This window comes from Panulirus ornatus, chromosome 39 (assembly GCF_036320965.1).
Source record: "Panulirus ornatus isolate Po-2019 chromosome 39, ASM3632096v1, whole genome shotgun sequence".
Classification (NCBI taxonomy): Eukaryota; Metazoa; Arthropoda; class Malacostraca; order Decapoda; family Palinuridae; genus Panulirus; species Panulirus ornatus.
The window spans coordinates 14,263,925-14,282,934 of NC_092262.1; the positions used below are offsets into that span (position 1 = coordinate 14,263,925).

A 19,010-nucleotide genomic window follows, 5' to 3' on the forward strand; every position below is an offset into this window, starting at 1 on the left:
ACCCTTGAACACGACGGTACGTACCCTTGAACACGACGGTACGACCCTTGAACACGATGGTACGTACCCTTGAACACGACGGTACGTACCCTTGAACACGACGGTACGTACCCTTGAACACGACGGTACGACCCTTGAACACGACGGTACGTACCCTTGAACACGACGGTACGTACCCTTGAACACGACGGTACGTACCCTTGAACACGACGGTACGACCCTTGAACACGACGGTACGTACCCTTGAACACGACGGTACGTACCCTTGAACACGACGGTACGACCCTTGAACACGACGGTACGACCCTTGAACACGACGGTACGACCCTTGAACACGACGGTACGTACCCTTGAACACGACGGTACGTACCCTTGAACACGACGGTACGTACCCTTGAACACGACGGTACGACCCTTGAACACGACGGTACGACCCTTGAACACGACGGTACGTACCCTTGAACACGACGGTACGTACCCTTGAACACGACGGTACGTACCCTTGAACACGACGGTACGACCCTTGAACACGACGGTACGTACCCTTGAACACGACGGTACGTACCCTTGAACACGACGGTACGACCCTTGAACACGACGGTACGTACCCTTGAACACGACGGTACGACCCTTGAACACGACGGTACGACCCTTGAACACGACGGTACGACCCTTGAACACGACGGTACGACTCTTGAACACGACGGTACGACTCTTGAACAGGACGGTACGACTCTTGAACACGACGGTGTGTGTGAGTATGTGTGTACACACACAGGTTGATCATGTAGACAGAGGTGTTGGGGGGGGTACAGTCTCTGGGGTAAGCCATGCAAAATGATACATTACAGTATAAAAGATGAACTGGTTAGGTTAGTAGGTGAGGTGAAGTATGTGGTGGTGTAAATACAACAACAAACTATGTATTGACTTCTGCCACCAGTGTTGGCTACACTGGCTGGCGTTCATGTTGAAATGTTGTGGTGTCTGGCAACACTGCAGACTGTGGCCAGACACCACTGGTGATAGAGATTACTGTCACACCCACTGGAGAAGTCCAGGTTTACACTCTACTGTCACACCCACTGGGAAGTCCAGGTGTACACTCTACTGTCACACCCACTGGTGAACTCAGGTGTACACTCTACTGTCACACCCACTGGAGAAGTCCAGGTGTACACTCTACTGTTACACCCGCTGGGGAAGTCCAGGTGTACACTCTACTGTCACACCCACTGGGGAAGTCCAGGTGTACACTCTACTGTCAAACCCACTGGAGAAGTCCAGGTGTACACTCTACTGTCACACCCACTGGAGAAGTCCAGGTGTACACTCTACTGTCACAACCACTGGGGAAGTCCAGGTGTACACTCTACTGTCACACCCACTGGTGAAGTCCAGGTGTACACTCTACTCTCACACCCACTGGAGAAGTCCAGGTGTACACTCTACTGTCACACCCACTGGAGAAGTCCAGGTGTACACTCTACTCTCACACCCACTGGGGAAGTCCAGGTGTACACTCTACTGTCACACCCACTGGTGAAGTCCAGGTGTACACTCTACTGTCACACCCACTGGAGAAGTCCAGGTGTACACTCTACTGTCACACCCACTGGGGAAGTCCAGGTATACACTCTACTGTCACACCCACTGGTGAAGTCCAGATGTACACTCTACTGTCACACCCACTGGAGAAGTCCAGGTGTACACTCTACTGTCACACCCACTGGGGAAGTCCAGGTGTACACTCTGTCACACCCACTGGAGAAGTCCAGGTGTACACTCTACTGTCACACCCACTGGGAAGTCCAGGTGTACACTACTGTCACACCCACTGGAGAAGTCCAGGTGTACACTCTACTGTCACACCCACTGGAGAAGTCCAGGTGTACACTCTACTGTCACACCCACTGGAGAAGTCCAGGTGTACACTCTACTGTCACACCCACTGGAGAAGTCCAGGTGTACACTCTACTGTCACACCCACTGGGGAAGTCCAGGTGTACACTCTACTGTCACACCCACTGGAGAAGTCCGGGTGGACACTCTACTGTCACACCCACTGGGGAAGTCCAGGTGTACACTCTACTGTCACACCCACTGGGGAAGTCCAGGTGTACACTCTACTGTCACACCCACTGGAGAAGTCCAGGTGTACACTCTACTGTTACACCCACTGGAGAAGTCCAGGTGTACACTCTACTGTTACACCCACTGGAGAAGTCCAGGTGTACACTCTACTGTCACACCCACTGGAGAAGTCCAGGTGTACACTCTACTGTCACACCCACTGGAGAAGTCCAGGTGTACACTCTACTGTTACACCCACTGGAGAAGTCCAGGTGTACACTCTACTGTTACACCCACTGGAGAAGTCCAGGTGTACACTCTACTGTCACACCCACTGGAGAAGTCCAGGTGTACACTCTACTGTTACACCCACTGGGGAAGTCCAGGTGTACACTCTACTGTTATACCCACTGGGGAAGTCCAGGTGTACACTCTACTGTTACACCCACTGGAGAAGTCCAGGTGTACACTCTACTGTCACACCCACTGGAGAAGTCCAGGTGTACACTCTACTGTTACACCCACTGGAGAAGTCCAGGTGTACACTCTACTGTTACACCCACTGGAGAAGTCCAGGTGTACACTCTACTGTTACACCCACTGGAGAAGTCCAGGTGTACACTCTATTGTCACACCCACTGGAGAAGTCCAGGTGTACACTCTACTGTCACACCCACTGGAGAAGTCCAGGTGTACACTCTACTGTTACACCCACTGGAGAAGTCCAGGTGTACACTCTACTGTCACACCCACTGGAGAAGTCCAGGTGTACACTCTACTGTCACACCCACTGGGGAAGTCCAGGTGTACACTCTACTGTCACACCCACTGGGGCAGGTCATAGTCCACTGCAGTAATGACCCCCAGGCTGTTGTCTCGCCCACTGCACAATACCCACATTAACACCATTCTTCAAGTCTCATTATTTTCCCATTTTCTTTGTATTTTTGTTTTTCCCATTTTCTTAGCATATTTTCTCCCACCGACGGACATGTGGGCCATGAGTGGCCAGGGTTGGCCATATCTTGGGCAGACGGGTGGGTGGCCATGAGTGGCCAGGGTTGGCCATATCTTGGGCAGACGGGTGGGTGGCCATGAGTGGCCAGGGTGGGCCATATCTTGGGCAGACGGGTGGGTGGCCATGAGTGGCCAGGGTGGGCCATATCTTGGGCAGACGGGTGGGTGGCCATGAGTGGCCAGGGTGGGCCATATCTTGGGCAGACGGGTGGGTGGCCATGAGTGGCCAGGGTGGGCCATATCTTGGGCAGACGGGTGGGTGGCCATGAGTGGCCAGGGTGGGCCATATCTTGGGCAGACGGGTGGGTGGCCATGAGTGGCCAGGTGTTATCTTCCAGTTGTTGGTGTTGTGGGGAGAGCCATGTTGGGGAGAGCCATGTTGGGGAGAGCCATGTTGGGGAGAGCCATGCTGAGGAGAGCCATGTTGGGGAGAGCCATGCTGGGGAGAGCCATGCTGGGGAGAGCCATGTTGGGGAGAGCCATGTTGGGGAGAGCCATGTTGGGGAGAGCCATGCTGGGGAGAGCCATGTTGGGGAGAGCCATGTTGGGGAGAGCCATGCTGGGGAGAGCCATGTTGGGGAGAGCCATGCTGGGGAGAGCCATGCTGGGGAGAGCCATGTTGGGGAGAGCCATGCTGGGGAGAGCCATGTTGGGGAGAGCCATGCTGGGGAGAGCCATGTTGGGGAGAGCCATGTTGGGGAGAGCCATGCTGGGGAGAGCCATGTTGGGGAGAGCCATGTTGGGGAGAGCCATGTTGGGGAGAGCCATGTTGGGGAGAGCCATGCTGGGGAGAGCCATGTTGGGGAGAGCCATGTTGGGGAGAGCCATGTTGGGGAGAGCCATGCTGGGGAGAGCCATGTTGGGGAGAGCCATGCTGGGGAGAGCCATGTTGGGGAGAGCCATGTTGGGGAGAGCCATGTTGGGGAGAGCCATGCTGGGGAGAGCCATGCTGGGGAGAGCCATGTTGGGGAGAGCCATGCTGGGGAGAGCCATGTTGGGGAGAGCCATGCTGGGGAGAGCCATGTTGGGGAGAGCCATGCTGGGGAGAGCCATGCTGGGGAGAGCCATGTTGGGGAGAGCCATGCTGGGGAGAGCCATGTTGGGGAGAGCCATGTTGGGGAGAGCCATGCTGGGGAGAGCCATGTTGGGGAGAGCCATGCTGGGGAGAGCCATGTTGGGGAGAGCCATGCTGGGGAGAGCCATGTTGGGGAGAGCCATGCTGGGGAGAGCCATGCTGGGGAGAGCCATGCTGGGGAGAGCCATGTTGGGGAGAGCCATGCTGGGGAGAGCCATGCTGGGGAGAGCCATGCTTCCCACATTATCTCTCTCTTTGTTAGAGTGCATGCTCTCCCCTCCCCACCCACCCTCTCTCTCTCCCCACCAGCTTCCTACCCTCGTCTCATCTCCCCAACCTACTGTGCAGTCACAACCCATCAGGTCTCCCCAACCCATCTCCCGAGAAGGCCACCGGCTGGCTATATAGCTGCTCCTCTCCCATCTACTTGACCGCTCTCTCTCTCTCTCTCTCTCTCTCTCTCTCTCTCTCTCTCTCTCTCTCTCTCTCTCTCTCTCTCTCTCTCTCGTGTAGCTACACCGCCAGTCCTCTGTCTGGTCCCCTCGCTCTCACGCTACCTGGCTGACTGACTCGGGACCTGCAAGCCTGTGACACGGTCCTCTCTGTCCACCTTCCTCTCCACACTTCCCTCCACTGCTCCCTCCCTCCCTCCCTCCCTCCATCCGTACCGTCAATACATTGAGGTCCAATTTGGACGATCCATGAGAGAAACTTTACCCAGAGACTTAACGTAGTTCATCATTATGTTCAGACCATAGTATGTGAGTTTACATACACTTACGTCCACATAGACCCCAGTATACTGTATGTAAGTTTACGTCCACATAGACCCCAGTATACTGTATGTAAGTTTACGTCCACATAGACCCCAGTATACTGTATGTAAGTTTACGTCCACATAGACCCCAGTATACTGTATGTAAGTTTACGTCCACATAGACCCCAGTATACTGTATGTAAGTTTACGTCCACATAGACCCCAGTATACTGTATGTAAGTTTACGTCCACATAGACCCCAGTATACTGTATGTAAGTTTACGTCCACATAGACCCCAGTATACTGTATGTAAGTTTACGTCCACATAGACCCCAGTATACTGTATGTAAGTTTACGTCCACATAGACCCCAATATACTGTATGTAAGTTTACGTCCACATAGACCCCAGTATACTGTATGTAAGTTTACGTCCACATAGACCCCAGTATACTGTATGTAAGTTTACGTCCACATAGACCCCAGTATACTGTATGTAAGTTTACGTCCACATAGACCCCAGTATACTGTATGTAAGTTTACGTCCACATAGACCCCAGTATACTGTATGTAAGTTTACGTCCACATAGACCCCAGTATACTGTATGTAAGTTTACGTCCACATAGACCCCAGTATACTGTATGTAAGTTTACGTCCACATAGACCCCAGTATACTGTATGTAAGTTTACGTCCACATAGACCCCAGTATACTGTATGTATACAAGTTTGCATAGAGGTCAGTATAGAGCGATGGGTCGTGTGCTGGTCGTTGTGTTGGGTTGTGGGTCGTGTGCTGGTCGTTGTGTTGGGTTGTGGGTCGTGTGCTGGTCGTTGTGTTGGGTTGTGGGTCGTGTGCTGGTCGTTGTGTTGGGTTGTGGGTCGTGTGCTGGTCGTTGTGTTGGGTTGTGGGTCGTGTGCTGGTCGTTGTGTTGGGTTGTGGGTCGTGTGCTGGTCGTTGTGTTGGGTTGTGGGTCGTGTGCTGGTCGTTGTGTTGGGTTGTGGGTCGTGTGCTGGTCGTTGTGTTGGGTTGTGGGTCGTGTGCTGGTCGTTGTGTTGGGTTGTGGGTCGTGGGCTGGTCGTTGTGTTGGGTTGTGGGTCGTGGGCTGGTCGTTGTGTCATTCCCTTTAATCTTAAAGGTGCAATAATCATATACACCTTGACCTACTACGTTATAAGGTGATTATGATGTATGTATTACACATTCCACCCCCTCCCCTCCCCTCCTCTCATTCCCTCATTATCTATGGGTCAAGATAGATGATAACATGGGTCAAGATGATAACATGGGTCATGATGATAACATGGGTCAAGATGATAACATGGGTCAAGATGATAACATGGGTCATGATGATAACATGGGTCAAGATAGATGATAACATGGGTCAAGATGATAACATGGGTCATGATAACATGGGTCATGATGATAACATGGGTCAAGATGATAACATGGGTCATGATGATAACATGGGTCAAGATGATAACATGGGTCATGATGATAACATGGGTCATGATAACATCCGTCAAGATGATATCATGGGTCAAGATGATAACATGAGTCATGATGATAACATGGGTCAAGATGATAACATGGGTCAAGATGATAACATGGGTCAAGATGATAACATGGGTCAAGATAGATGATAACATGGGTCATGATGATAACATGGGTCTAGATGATAACATGGGTCAAGATGATAACATGGGTCATGATGATAACGGGTCAAGATGATAACATGGGTCAAGATAGATGATAATGGGTCATGATGATAACATGGGTCATGATGATAACATGGGTCAAGTTGATAACATGGGTCAAGATGATAACATGGGTCAAGATGATAACATGGGTCATGATGATAACATGGGTCAAGATGATAACATGGGTCAAGGTGATAACATGGGTCAAGATAATAGCATGGGTCAAGATGATAACATGGGTCAAGATGATAACATGGGTAATGATGATAACATGGATCAAGATGATAACATGGGTCATGATGATAACATGGGTCAAGATAATAGCATGGGTCAAGATGATAACATGGGTCAAGATGATAACATGGGTAATGATGATAACATGAGTCAAGATGATAACATGGGTCATGATGATAACGTGGGTCAAGATAATAGCATGGGTCAAGATGATAACATGGGTCAAGATGATAACATGGGTCAAGATGATAACATGGGTAATGATGATAACATGGGTCAAGATGATAACATGGGTCATGATAACATGGGTCAAGATGATAACATGGGTCAAGATGATAACATGGGTAATGATGATAACATGGGTCAAGATGATAACATGGGTCATGATAACATGGGTCAAGATGATAACATGGGTCAAGATGATAACATGGGTCATGATAACATGGGTCAAGATGATAACATGGGTCAAGATAATAGCATGGGTCAAGATGATAACATGGGTCAAGATGATAACATGGGTCATGATAACATGGGTCAAGATGATAACATGGGTCATGATAACATGGGTCAAGATGATAACATGGGTCAAGATGATAACATGGGTCAAGATGATAACATGGGTCAAGATGATAACATGGGTCATGATGATAACATGGGTCAAGGTGATAACATGGGTCAAGGTGATAACATGGGTCAAGATGATAACATGGGTCAAAATATTTGTTTGTTTGTATCAACGTAACCTGGCCATCATCAGTCATTACCGCCACACGAGTCCCCCCCCCCCCCCCCCCCATGACATCATTATTGTAGTATTTCATCATTATCATAAATGATACTTTCTTCACTTTCATCCTTCATTTATCACCAGTTTCATCTCTCATTTATCACCAGTTTCATCTCATCACCAGTTTCATCTCATTTATCTCGTTTTATCCCTCACTTATCTCCAGTTTCATCTCTCATTTATCACCATTTTCATCTCTCATTTATCACCAGTTTTATCCCTCGTTTATCACCAGTTTCATCTTTCGTTTATCACCAGTTTCATCTCATTTATCACCAGTTTCATCTCATTTATCACCAGTTTCATCTCATTTGTCACCAGTTTCACCTCTCATTTATCACCAGTTTCATCTCATCTATCACCAGTTTCATCTCTCATTTATCACCAGTTTCATCTCTCACTCATCACCAGTTTCATCTCCCATTTATCACCAGTTTCATCTCATTCATCACCAGTTTCATCTCATTTATCACCAGTTTCATCTCTCATTTGTCTCCAGTTTCATCTCTCATTCATCACCAGTTTCATCTCTCATTCATCACCAGTTTCATCTCATTTATCACCAGTTTCATCTCTCATTTGTCACCAGTTTCATCTATCATTTATCACCAGTTTCATCTCATTTATCACCAGTTTCATCTCTCATTTATCACCAGTTTCATCTCTTATTCATCACCGGTTTCATCTCTCAATTGTCACCAGTTTCATCTCATTTATCACGTTTCATGTCTCATCACCAATTTCATCTCTCATTTGTCACCAGTTTCATCTCTCATTTATCACCAGTTTCATCTCTCGTTTATCACCAGTTTCATCTCATTTATCACCAGATTCATCTCTCATTTATCACCATTTTCATCTTTCATTTATCACCAGTTTCATCCCTCATTCATCACCAGTTTCATCTCTCATTTATCACCAGTTTCATCTCTCACTTATCACCACTTCATCTCTCATTTATCACCAGTTTCATCTCTCACTTATCACCACTTCATCTCTCATTTATCACCAGTTTCATCTCATTCATCACCAGTTTCATCTCTCATTTATCACCAGTTTCATCTCATTTATCACAACTTCATCTCTCATTTATCACCAGTTTCATCTCATTCATCACCAGTTTCATCTCTCATTTATCACCAGTTTCATCTCTCATTTGTTACCAGTTTCATCTCTCATTTGTTACCAGTTTCATCTCTTTATCACTAGTTTCATCTCTCATTCATCACGTTTCATCTCTTTTATCACCATTTTCATCTCTCATTTATCACCACTTCATCTCTCATTTATCACCAGTTTCATCTCATTTATCACCAGTTTCATCTCCCATTCATCACCAGTTTCATCTCATTTATCACCAGTTTCATCTCTCATTTATCACTAGTTTCATCTCCCATTCATCACCAGTTTCATCTCTCATTCATCACCAGTTTCATCTCTCATTTATCACGTTTCATCTCTCATTTATCACTAGTTTCATCTCCCGTTCATAACCAGTTTCATCTCATGCATCACCAGTTTCATCTCATTTATCACCAGTTTCATCTCATTCATCACGTTTCATCTCTCATTTATCACCAGTTTCATCTCGCATTTATCACGTTTCATCTCTCATTTATCACCAGTTTCATCTCATTCATCACCAGTTTCATCTCATTCATCACCAGTTGCATCTCTCATTCATCACCGGTTTCATCTCCCATTCATCACCAGTTTCATCTCATTCATCACCAGTTTCATCTCATTTATCACCAGTTTCATCTCATATATCACCAGTTTCATCTCATTCATCAGTTTCATCTCATTTATCACCAGTTTCATCTCTCATTTATCACCAGTTTCATCTCTAAGTTATCACCAGTTTCATCTCCCATTCATCACCAGTTTCATCTCTCATTCATCACCAGTTTCATCTCTCATTTATCGCCAGTTTCATCTCATTTATCACCACTGTCATCTCCCATTCATCACGAGTTTCATATCTCATTCATCACGAGTTTCATCTCTCATTCATCACCAGTTTCATCTCCCATTCATCACCAGTTTCATTTCTCATTTATCACCAGTTTCATCTCCCATCCATCACCAGTTTCATCTTTCATTTATCACCAGTTTCATCTCATTTATCACCAGTTTCATCTCCCATTCATCACCAGTTTCATCTCTCATCACCAGTTTCATCTCTCATCACCAGTTTCATCTCATTTATCACCAGTTTCATCTCTCATTTATCACCAGTTTCATCTCTCATTCATCACCAGTTTCATTTCTCATTCATCACCAGTTTCATCTCATTCATCACCAGTTTCATCTCCCATTCATCACGTTTCATCTCATTTATCACCAGTTTCATCTCTCATTTATCACCAGTTTCATCTCATTTATCACCAGTTTCATCTCTCATTCATCACCAGTTTCATTTCTCATTCATCACCAGTTTCATCTCATTTATCACCAGTTTCATCTCTCATTCATCACCAGTTTCATTTCTCATTCATCACCAGTTTCATCTCATTCATCACCAGTTTCATCTCCCATTCATCACCAGTTTCATCTCATTTATCACCAGTTTCATCACGTCTCATCGGGACCGTCTCTATCCATGGTCTGGACACTCCCCTTGTTGACTGGTAGCGGGGGAGGGTCACCCTCCTGCAGGGGGGGTCACACTTGACGAGGGGGAGGTCACGGTCCTGCAGGGGGGGGAGGGTCACACTTGACGAGGGGGAGGGTCACGGTCCTGCAGGGGGGAGGGTGGTAGCGGGGGAGGGTCACCCTCCTGCAGGGGGGGGTCACACTTGACGAGGGGGAGGGTCACGGTCCTGCAGGGGGGGGTCACACTTGACGAGGGGGAGGGTCACCCTCCTGCAGGGGGGGTCACACTTGACGAGGGGGAGGGTCACCCTCCTGCAGGGGGGGTCACACTTGACGAGGGGGAGGGTCACCCTCCTGCAGGGGGGGTCACACTTGACGCGGGGGAGGGTCACGGTCCTGCAGGGGGGGTCACACTTGACGAGGGGGAGGGTCACCCTCCTGCAGGGGGGGTCACACTTGACGAGGGGGAGGGTCACCCTCCTGCAGGGGGGGTCACACTTGACGAGGGGGAGGGTCACGGTCCTGCAGGGGGGGTCACACTTGACGAGGGGGAGGGTCACCCTCCTGCAGGGGGGGTCACACTTGACGAGAGGGAGGGTCACCCTCCTGCAGGGGGGTCACACTTGACGAGGGGGAGGGTCACGGTCCTGCAGGGGGGTCACACTTGACGAGGGGAGGGTCACCCGTCCTGCAGGGGGGGGTCACACTTGACGAGGGGGAGGGTCACCCTCCTGCAGGGGGGGGTCACACTTGACGAGGGGGAGGGTCACGGTCCTGCAGGGGGGGGGTCACACTTGACGAGGGGGAGGGTCACCGTCCTGCAGGGGGGGGTCACACTTGACGAGGGGGAGGGTCACCCTCCTGCAGGGGGGGGTCACACTTGACGAGGGGGAGGGTCACGGTCCTGCAGGGGGGGGTCACACTTGACGAGGGGGAGGGTCACCGTCCTGCAGGGGGGGGTCACACTTGACGAGGGGGAGGGTCACCCTCCTGCAGGGGGGGTCACACTTGACGAGGGGGAGGGTCACGGTCCTGCAGGGGGGGGTCACACTTGACGAGGGGGAGGGTCACCGGTCCTGCAGGGGGGGGTCACACTTGACGAGGGGGAGGGTCACCCTCCTGCAGGGGGGGGTCACACTTGACGAGGGGGAGGGTCACCCTCCTGCAGGGGGGTCACACTTGACGAGGGGGAGGGTCACGGTCCTGCAGGGGGGGTCACACTTGACGAGGGGGAGGGTCACCCTCCTGCAGGGGGGGGTCACACTTGACGAGGGGGAGGGTCACCCTCCTGCAGGGGGGGTCACACTTGACGAGGGGGAGGGTCACGGTCCTGCAGGGGGGGTCACACTTGACGAGGGGGAGGGTCACCCTCCTGCAGGGGGGGTCACACTTGACGAGGGGGAGGGTCACCCTCCTGCAGGGGGGGTCACACTTGACGAGGGGGAGGGTCACGGTCCTGCAGGGGGGGTCACACTTGACGAGGGGGAGGGTCACCCTTCTGCAGGGGGGGTCACACTTGACGAGGGGGAGGGTCACCCTCCTGCAGGGGGGGGGGGTCACACTTGACGAGGGGGAGGTCACGGTCCTGCAGGGTGGGAGGGTCACGGTCCTGCAGGGGGGGAGGTCACGGTCGTGCAGGGTGGGGGGAGGGTCATGGTATGGTATGGACAGTGTTGAGCCTGGAGGTGGTTGGTGTAACGTGTGGTGTAACATAACATTTTCTTTCCCTCCCTCACACGTCATCGCCACATGGTTGGCCACTCAACACAATATTGTAACAGAAAACGGAGCATGAAGAGCAGGGCTGGTGGTTAGCGCCGCCTCACACGGTATCTTATATGGTGTTTCCCTGACACAGGTCAGTGCCCCTTCATGTGGGTGGAAGGGTCGGGGTCGTGTTACTACGTGGCGGGTCACAACGCCTCCTGGCAGGAGGGTCACAGTTACTGCCACAGCCAGAGTGCCTCACTCCTCCACCTCCACTCCACACAGCAAACCCTCGCTATATTAAGTAAGTCACATACACCCCAGCGACTGGGGTCAGGTAAGGTCACGTACTGCAAGTGATGGCTTGGTGTGTGTGTGTGTGTGTGTACTACAAACAAGTCATTATGTAGTTGAGCAGATGGTTGGCCTCCTAGATGGTTGTGGACGTCCATATTGGGCGTGGTGTCAACACATCATAACCAGTGTACACGTGACCAGGTTGGTGGGCGAGGTCAAGTGTTCATGTGGTCAGGTCACGGAGCGCCGCAGTCATGCAGACAATGTCAACCCACACTCACCCTTATTGAGATGATGATCATAGAGTGGTTCAGGCATGTTCTTGCCCCCATCATGACATGAGTGGCTGACCTGTGGTGTTGTGTTGTGTACTCTGGCCAGAGTTGATGCTGGGGCGGAGCTGGCTGGGTCTGCGGCGTGGGCGTGGCCAGGAGGAGTGGGCGTGGTCGACGGGCGCCAAGCTGAACTACACCAGATGGCAGAACCCGTCCGACGCCACCAATCAGAGAGCAGATCTGTGCGCTGCGGTCAGTAATCCACTTTATGTTCCTTCATGACCCTTGTCTCCCCTACCTTGACCTAGGGTCATTGGCTGTGATGGGGTCAGATGACCTGGTTTGTCCGTGCTGTGTACCAGGTCATACACAGGGTCACACATTGACCCATCCCTCCCCCTCTACCACACATCCCCGTCTCTCCCCCTCTACCACACAGGGTCTCCTTCCCTGCACCACTGTGGCTGTTTCAGTGTCCTTGGCCCTTTCCTGCACCAGTGTGTTTCCTCCAGTGTCCCCCCCTTGCACCACTGTGGCTGCTTCAGTGTCCCTACATGAGATTGTTCCAGTGTCTCTGGGTCTCACTAGCACCACCTTGAATAATTCAGGTTTCCTGTGTCTCCCCTGAACCACTTTCACTACTCCAGTGGTGGTCGTTGAGCCTCCCTGCACCACTTTGAGTTCTTCAGTGCATTCCAGGTCTCTCCTGCACCACTGTGCTTACTCCAGTGTCTCTACCCCTGAGCCACTGATGAAATATATCTCCATTGCTGAAAGTTATCCACTTGCTTTCTGGTCATCTTTTCCCCAACTTGACCCAGCAGACATGATCATTAGTGGGGCTGGTGTGCAGTTCTCCTGCTTTATACGACGACGACATTTGCCAGTCACACCGTGAAGGTGGTTGGGGGGGGGGGGTGGTGGTCAAGGAGAAGCAGGAGACCAAATTGGAGGTGGAAAGATGGAGTGAAAAAGATTTTGAGTGATCGGGGCCTGAACATGTAGGAGGGTGAAAAACGTGCAAGGAATAGAGTGAATTAGAACGATGTGGTATACCGGGGTCGACGTGCTGTCAATGGATTGAACCAGGGCATGTGAAGCGTCTGGGGTAAACCATGGAAAGTTGTGTGGGGCCTGGATGTGGAAAGGGAGCTGTGGTTTCGGTGCATTATACATGACAGCTAGAGACTGAGTGTGAACGAATGGGGCCTTTGTTGTCTTTTCCTAGCGCTACCTCGCTGAAGCAGGGGATGGCGATGTTGTTTTCCTGTGTGGTGACGTAGCACCGAGAATGTATGCAGGGAAGCAAGTATGAATATGTACATGTGTGTGTGATGTCTGCATATATGTGTATATTTGATATGTATAGGTATGTATATGTGCTTATGTGGGCTTTTATATATATATATATATATATATATATATATATATATATATATATATATATATATATATATATATATATATATATATATATCTTTGTTTTCTTTCAAACTATTCGCTATTTCCCGCGTTAGCGAGGTAGCATTAAGAACAGAGGACTGGGCCTTTGAGGGAATATCCTCACCTGGCCCCCTTCTCTGTTCCTTCTTTTGGAAAATTAAAAAAAAAACGAGAGGGGAGGATTTCCAGCCCCCCACTCCCTCCCCTTTTAGTCGCCTTGTACGACACGCAGGGAATACGTGGGAAGTATTCTTTCTCCCCTATCCCCAGTTGTTGTTCGCTGATGATACAGCGCTGGTGGCTGATTCATGTGAGAAACTGCAGAAGCTGGTGACTGAGTTTGGTAAAGTGTGTGGAAGAAGAAAGTTGAGAGTAAATGTGAATAAGAGCAAGGTTATTAGGTACAGTAGGGGTGAGGGTCAAGTCAATTGGGAGGTGAGTTTGAATGGAGAAAAACTGGAGGAAGTGAAGTGTTTTAGATATCTGGGAGTGGATCTGTCAGCGGATGGAACCATGGAAGCGGAAGTGGATCATAGGGTGGGGGAGGGGGCGAAAATTTTGGGAGCCTTGAAAAATGTGTGGAAGTCGAGAACATTATCTCGGAAAGCAAAAATGGGTATGTTTGAGGGAATAGTGGTTCCAACAATGTTGTATGGTTGCGAGGCGTGGGCTATGGATAGAGATGTGCGCAGGAGGATGGATGTGCTGGAAATGAGATGTTTGAGGACAATGTGTGGTGTGAGGTGGTTTGATCGAGTAAGTAACGTAAGGGTAAGAGAGATGTGTGGAAATAAAAAGAGCGTGGTTGAGAGAGCAGAAGAGGGTGTTTTGAAATGGTTTGGGCACATGGAGAGAATGAGTGAGGAGAGATTGACCAAGAGGATATATGTGTCGGAGGTGGAGGGAACGAGGAGAAGAGGGAGACCAAATTGGAGGTGGAAAGATGGAGTGAAAAGGATTTTGTGTGATCGGGGCCTGAACATGCAGGAGGGTGAGGGGAGGGCAAGAAATAGAGTGAATTGGAGTCATGTGGTATACAGGGGTTGACGTGCTGTCAGTGGATTGAAGCAAGGCATGTGAAGCGTCTGGGGTGAACCATGGAAAGCTGTGTAGGTATGTATATTTGCGTGTGTGGACGTGTGTATGTACATGTGTATGGGGGGGGGGGGGCATTTCTTTCGTCTGTTTCCTTGCGCTACCTCGCAAACGCGGGAGACAGCGACAAAGTATAAAAAAAAAAAAAAATATACATATATATATATATATTTTTTTTTTTTTTTTTTTTTTTGCTTTGTCGCTGTCTCCCGCGTTTGCGAGGTAGCGCAAGGAAACAGACGAAAGAAATGGCCCAACCCACCCCCATACACATGTATATACATACGTCCACACACACAAATATACATACCTACACAGCTTTCCATGGTTTACCCCAGACGCCTCACATGCCTTGATTCAATCCACTGACAGCACGTCAACCCCGGTATACCACATCGCTCCAATTCACTCTATTCCTTGCCCTCCTTTCACCCTCCTGCATGTTCAGGCCCCGATCACACAAAATCTTTTTCACTCCATCTTTCCACCTCCAATTTGGTCTCCCTCTTCTCCTCGTTCCCTCCACCTCCAACACATATATCCTCTTGGTCAATCTTTCCTCACTCATTCTCTCCATGTGCCCAAACCATTTCAAAACACCCTCTTCTGCTCTCTCAACCACGCTCTTTTTATTTCCACACATCTCTCTTACCCTTACGTTACTTACTCGATCGAACCACCTCACACCACACATTGTCCTCAAACATCTCATTTCCAGCACATCCATCCTCCTGCGCACAACTCTATCCATAGCCCACGCCTCGCAACCATACAACATTGTTGGAACCACTATTCCTTCAAACATACCCATTTTTGCTTTCCGAGATAATGTTCTCGACTTCCACACATTCTTCAAGGCTCCCAGAATTTTCGCCCCCTCCCCCACCCTATGATCCACTGCCGCTTCCATGGTTCATCCGCTGCCAGATCCACTCCCAGATATCTAAAACACTTCACTTCCTCCAGTTTTTCTCCATTCAAACTCACCTCCCAATTGACTTGACCCTCAACCCTACTGTACCTAATAACCTTGCTCTTATTCACATTTACTCTTAACTTTCTTCTTTCACACACTTTACCAAACTCAGTCACCAGCTTCTGCAGTTTCTCACCATGAATCAGCCACCAGCGCTGTATCATCAGCGAACAACAACTGACTCACTTCCCAAGCTCTCTCATCCCCAACAGACTTCATACTTGCCCCTCTTTCCAAAACACTTGCATTCACCTCCCTAACAACCCCATCCATAAACAAATTAAACAACCATGGAGACATCACACACCCCTGCCGCAAACCTACATTCACTGAGAACCAATCACTTTCCTCTCTTCCTACACGTACACATGCCTTACATCGTCGATAAAAACTTTTCACTGCTTGTAACAACTTGCCTCCCACACCATATATTCTTAATACCTTCCACAGAGCATCTATATATATATATATATATATATATATATATATATATATATATATATATATATATATATATATATATATATATATATGCGTGTGTGTATGAGAAAAACCAATTTGTTCGTGTGTGTATGTGAGTGTAGGGCTGGCGTGTATGTTTATGTGAGTGTAGGGCTGGCGTGTATGTGTATGTGAGTGTAGGGCTGGCGTGTATGTGTATGTGAGTGTAGGGCTGGCGTGTATGTGTATGTGAGTGTAGGGCTGGCATGTGTGTGTATGTGAGTGTAGGGCTGACGTGTATGTGTATGTCAGTGTAGGGCTGACGTGTATGTGTATGTCAGTGTAGGGCTGACGTGTATGTGTATGTGGGTGTAGGGCTGGCGTGTATGTGTATGTGAGTGTAGGGCTGGCGTGTTTGTGTATGTGAGTGTAGGGCTGGCGTGTATGTGTATGTGAGTGTACGGCTGGTGTGTATGTGTATGTGAGTGAAGGGCTGGCGTGTATGTGTATGTGAGTGTAGGGCTGATGTGTATGTGTATGTGAGTGTAGGGCTGGCGTGTATGGGAGGGTTTGAGTTGGTGGGGTCATTAGTGGCTAGGTCACTCCACCATATGTATGACCTGACCTTCAGTACTGCCTGTGTTACTATGTACCATTACCTGAAGCATGAGAAGTACATCCTACTGTACACTGTGATGAGGGCTGTTCTGTACATTGTATGGCTGGGGGGAGGGGGGATGGCATGTCTTGATAATAATGTATATAATGTATATAATGTATATAATATTGAGAGAGCTAACCCAACACTGGGGTCTGCAGATGGACGAGACAGGGGAGTGGCTGGTGCTGGCCTGTCATGGTGAAGACCAGGCTTATGTTATCTGTGACTTCATACCAGGTGAGACCCACACCTATCTAAAGGTGAGGACTAGGGATTGTGCACTCATTGTAAACAGAAGAATGTAAGTACAAACTTTCACACAAGTTGACCACCATCATCAGCAGGTCACAAACAAGACGGTACACTATGTGGTCCAGACCAGGTAGGTCAGAGCATCTCTATCAACTCTATCATATGCCTTCTCTAGATCCATAAATGCTACATACAGATCCATCTGTTTTTCTAAGTATTTCTCACATGCATTCTTGATAATACATATATATATATATATATATATATATATATATATATATATATATATATATATATATATATATATATATATATATATTGCTATACATGGGGTGTTCAGTGTTGTAAATGGAAATGGTGAAGAGCTTGTAGATTTATGTGCTGAAAAAGGACTGGTGATTGGGAATACCTGGTTTAAAAAACGAGATATACATAAGTATACGTATGTAAGTAGGAGAGATGGCCAGAGAGTATTATTGGATTACGTGTTAATTGACAGGCGCGCGAAAGAGAGACTTTTGGATGTTAATGTGCTGAGAGGTGCAACTGGAGGGATGTCTGATCATTATCTTGTGGAGGCTAAGGTGAAGATTTGTATGGGTTTTCAGAAAAGAAAAGTGAATGTTGGGGTGAAGAGGGTGGTGAGAGTAAGTGAGCTTGGGAAGGAGACTTGTGTGAGGAAGTACCAGGAGAGACTGAGTACAGAATGGAAAAAGGTGAGAACAATGGAAGTAAGGGGAGTGGGGGAGGAATGGGATGTATTTAGGGAATCAGTGATGGATTGCGCAAAAGATGCTTGTGGCATGAGAAGAGTGGGAGGTGGGTTGATTAGAAAGGGTAGTGAGTGGTGGGATGAAGAAGTAAGAGTATTAGTGAAAGAGAAGAGAGAGGCATTTGGACGATTTTTGCAGGGAAAAAATGCAATTGAGTGGGAGATGTATAAAAGAAAGAGACAGGAGGTCAAGAGAAAGGTGCAAGAGGTGAAAAAGAGGGCAAATGAGAGTTGGGGTGAGAGAGTATCATTGAATTTTAGGGAGAATAAAAAGATGTTCTCGAAGGAGGTAAATAAACTGCGTAAGACAAGGGAGCAAATGGGAACTTCAGTGAAGGGCGCAGATGGGGAGGGGATAACAAGTAGTGGTGATGTGAGAAGGAGATGGAGTGAGTATTTTGAAGGTTTGTTGAATGTGTTTGATGATAGAGTGGCAGAAATAGGGTGTTTTGGTTGAGGTGGTGTGCAAAGTGAGAGGGTTAGGGAAAATGATTTGGTAAACAGAGAAGAGGTAGTAAAAGCTTTGCGGAAGATGAAAGCCGGCAAGGCAGCAGGTTTGGATGGTATTGCAGTGGAATTTATTAAAAAAGGGGTTGACTGTATTGTTGACTGGTTGGTAAGGTTATTTAATGTATGTATGACTCATGGTGAAGTGCCTGAGGATTGGCGGAATGCATGCATAGTGCCATTGTACAAAGGCAAAGGGGATAAGAGTGAGTGCTCAAATTACAGAGGTATAAGTTTGTTGAGTATTCCTGGTAAATTATATGGGAGGGTATTGATTGAGAGGGTGAAGGCATGTACAGAGCATCAGATTGGGGAAGAGCAGTGTGGTTTCAGAAGTGGTAGAGGAT

At 48.5% G+C, this 19,010-nt stretch overlaps 1 protein-coding gene across 8 annotated transcripts in view; it reads left to right on the plus strand.

Annotated features, from left to right (window-relative positions):
* The window catches only part of LOC139761195 (uncharacterized), a 68,634-nt gene that overhangs the window by 39,742 nt on the left and 9,882 nt on the right, over nt 1-19,010 (plus strand). For all 8 annotated transcript variants that reach the window (XR_011715474.1, XM_071685226.1, XM_071685227.1 and 5 more), the window contains 3 exons: nt 12,096-12,248; nt 12,623-12,768; nt 17,291-17,369. Coding sequence is in view for 7 of the 8 variants with exons in the window: in XM_071685226.1 (XP_071541327.1) it covers nt 12,096-12,248; nt 12,623-12,768; nt 17,291-17,369 (378 nt within the window). In the remaining variant the exon portion in view is untranslated. The remainder of the gene's footprint in view (nt 1-12,095; nt 12,249-12,622; nt 12,769-17,290; nt 17,370-19,010) is intronic.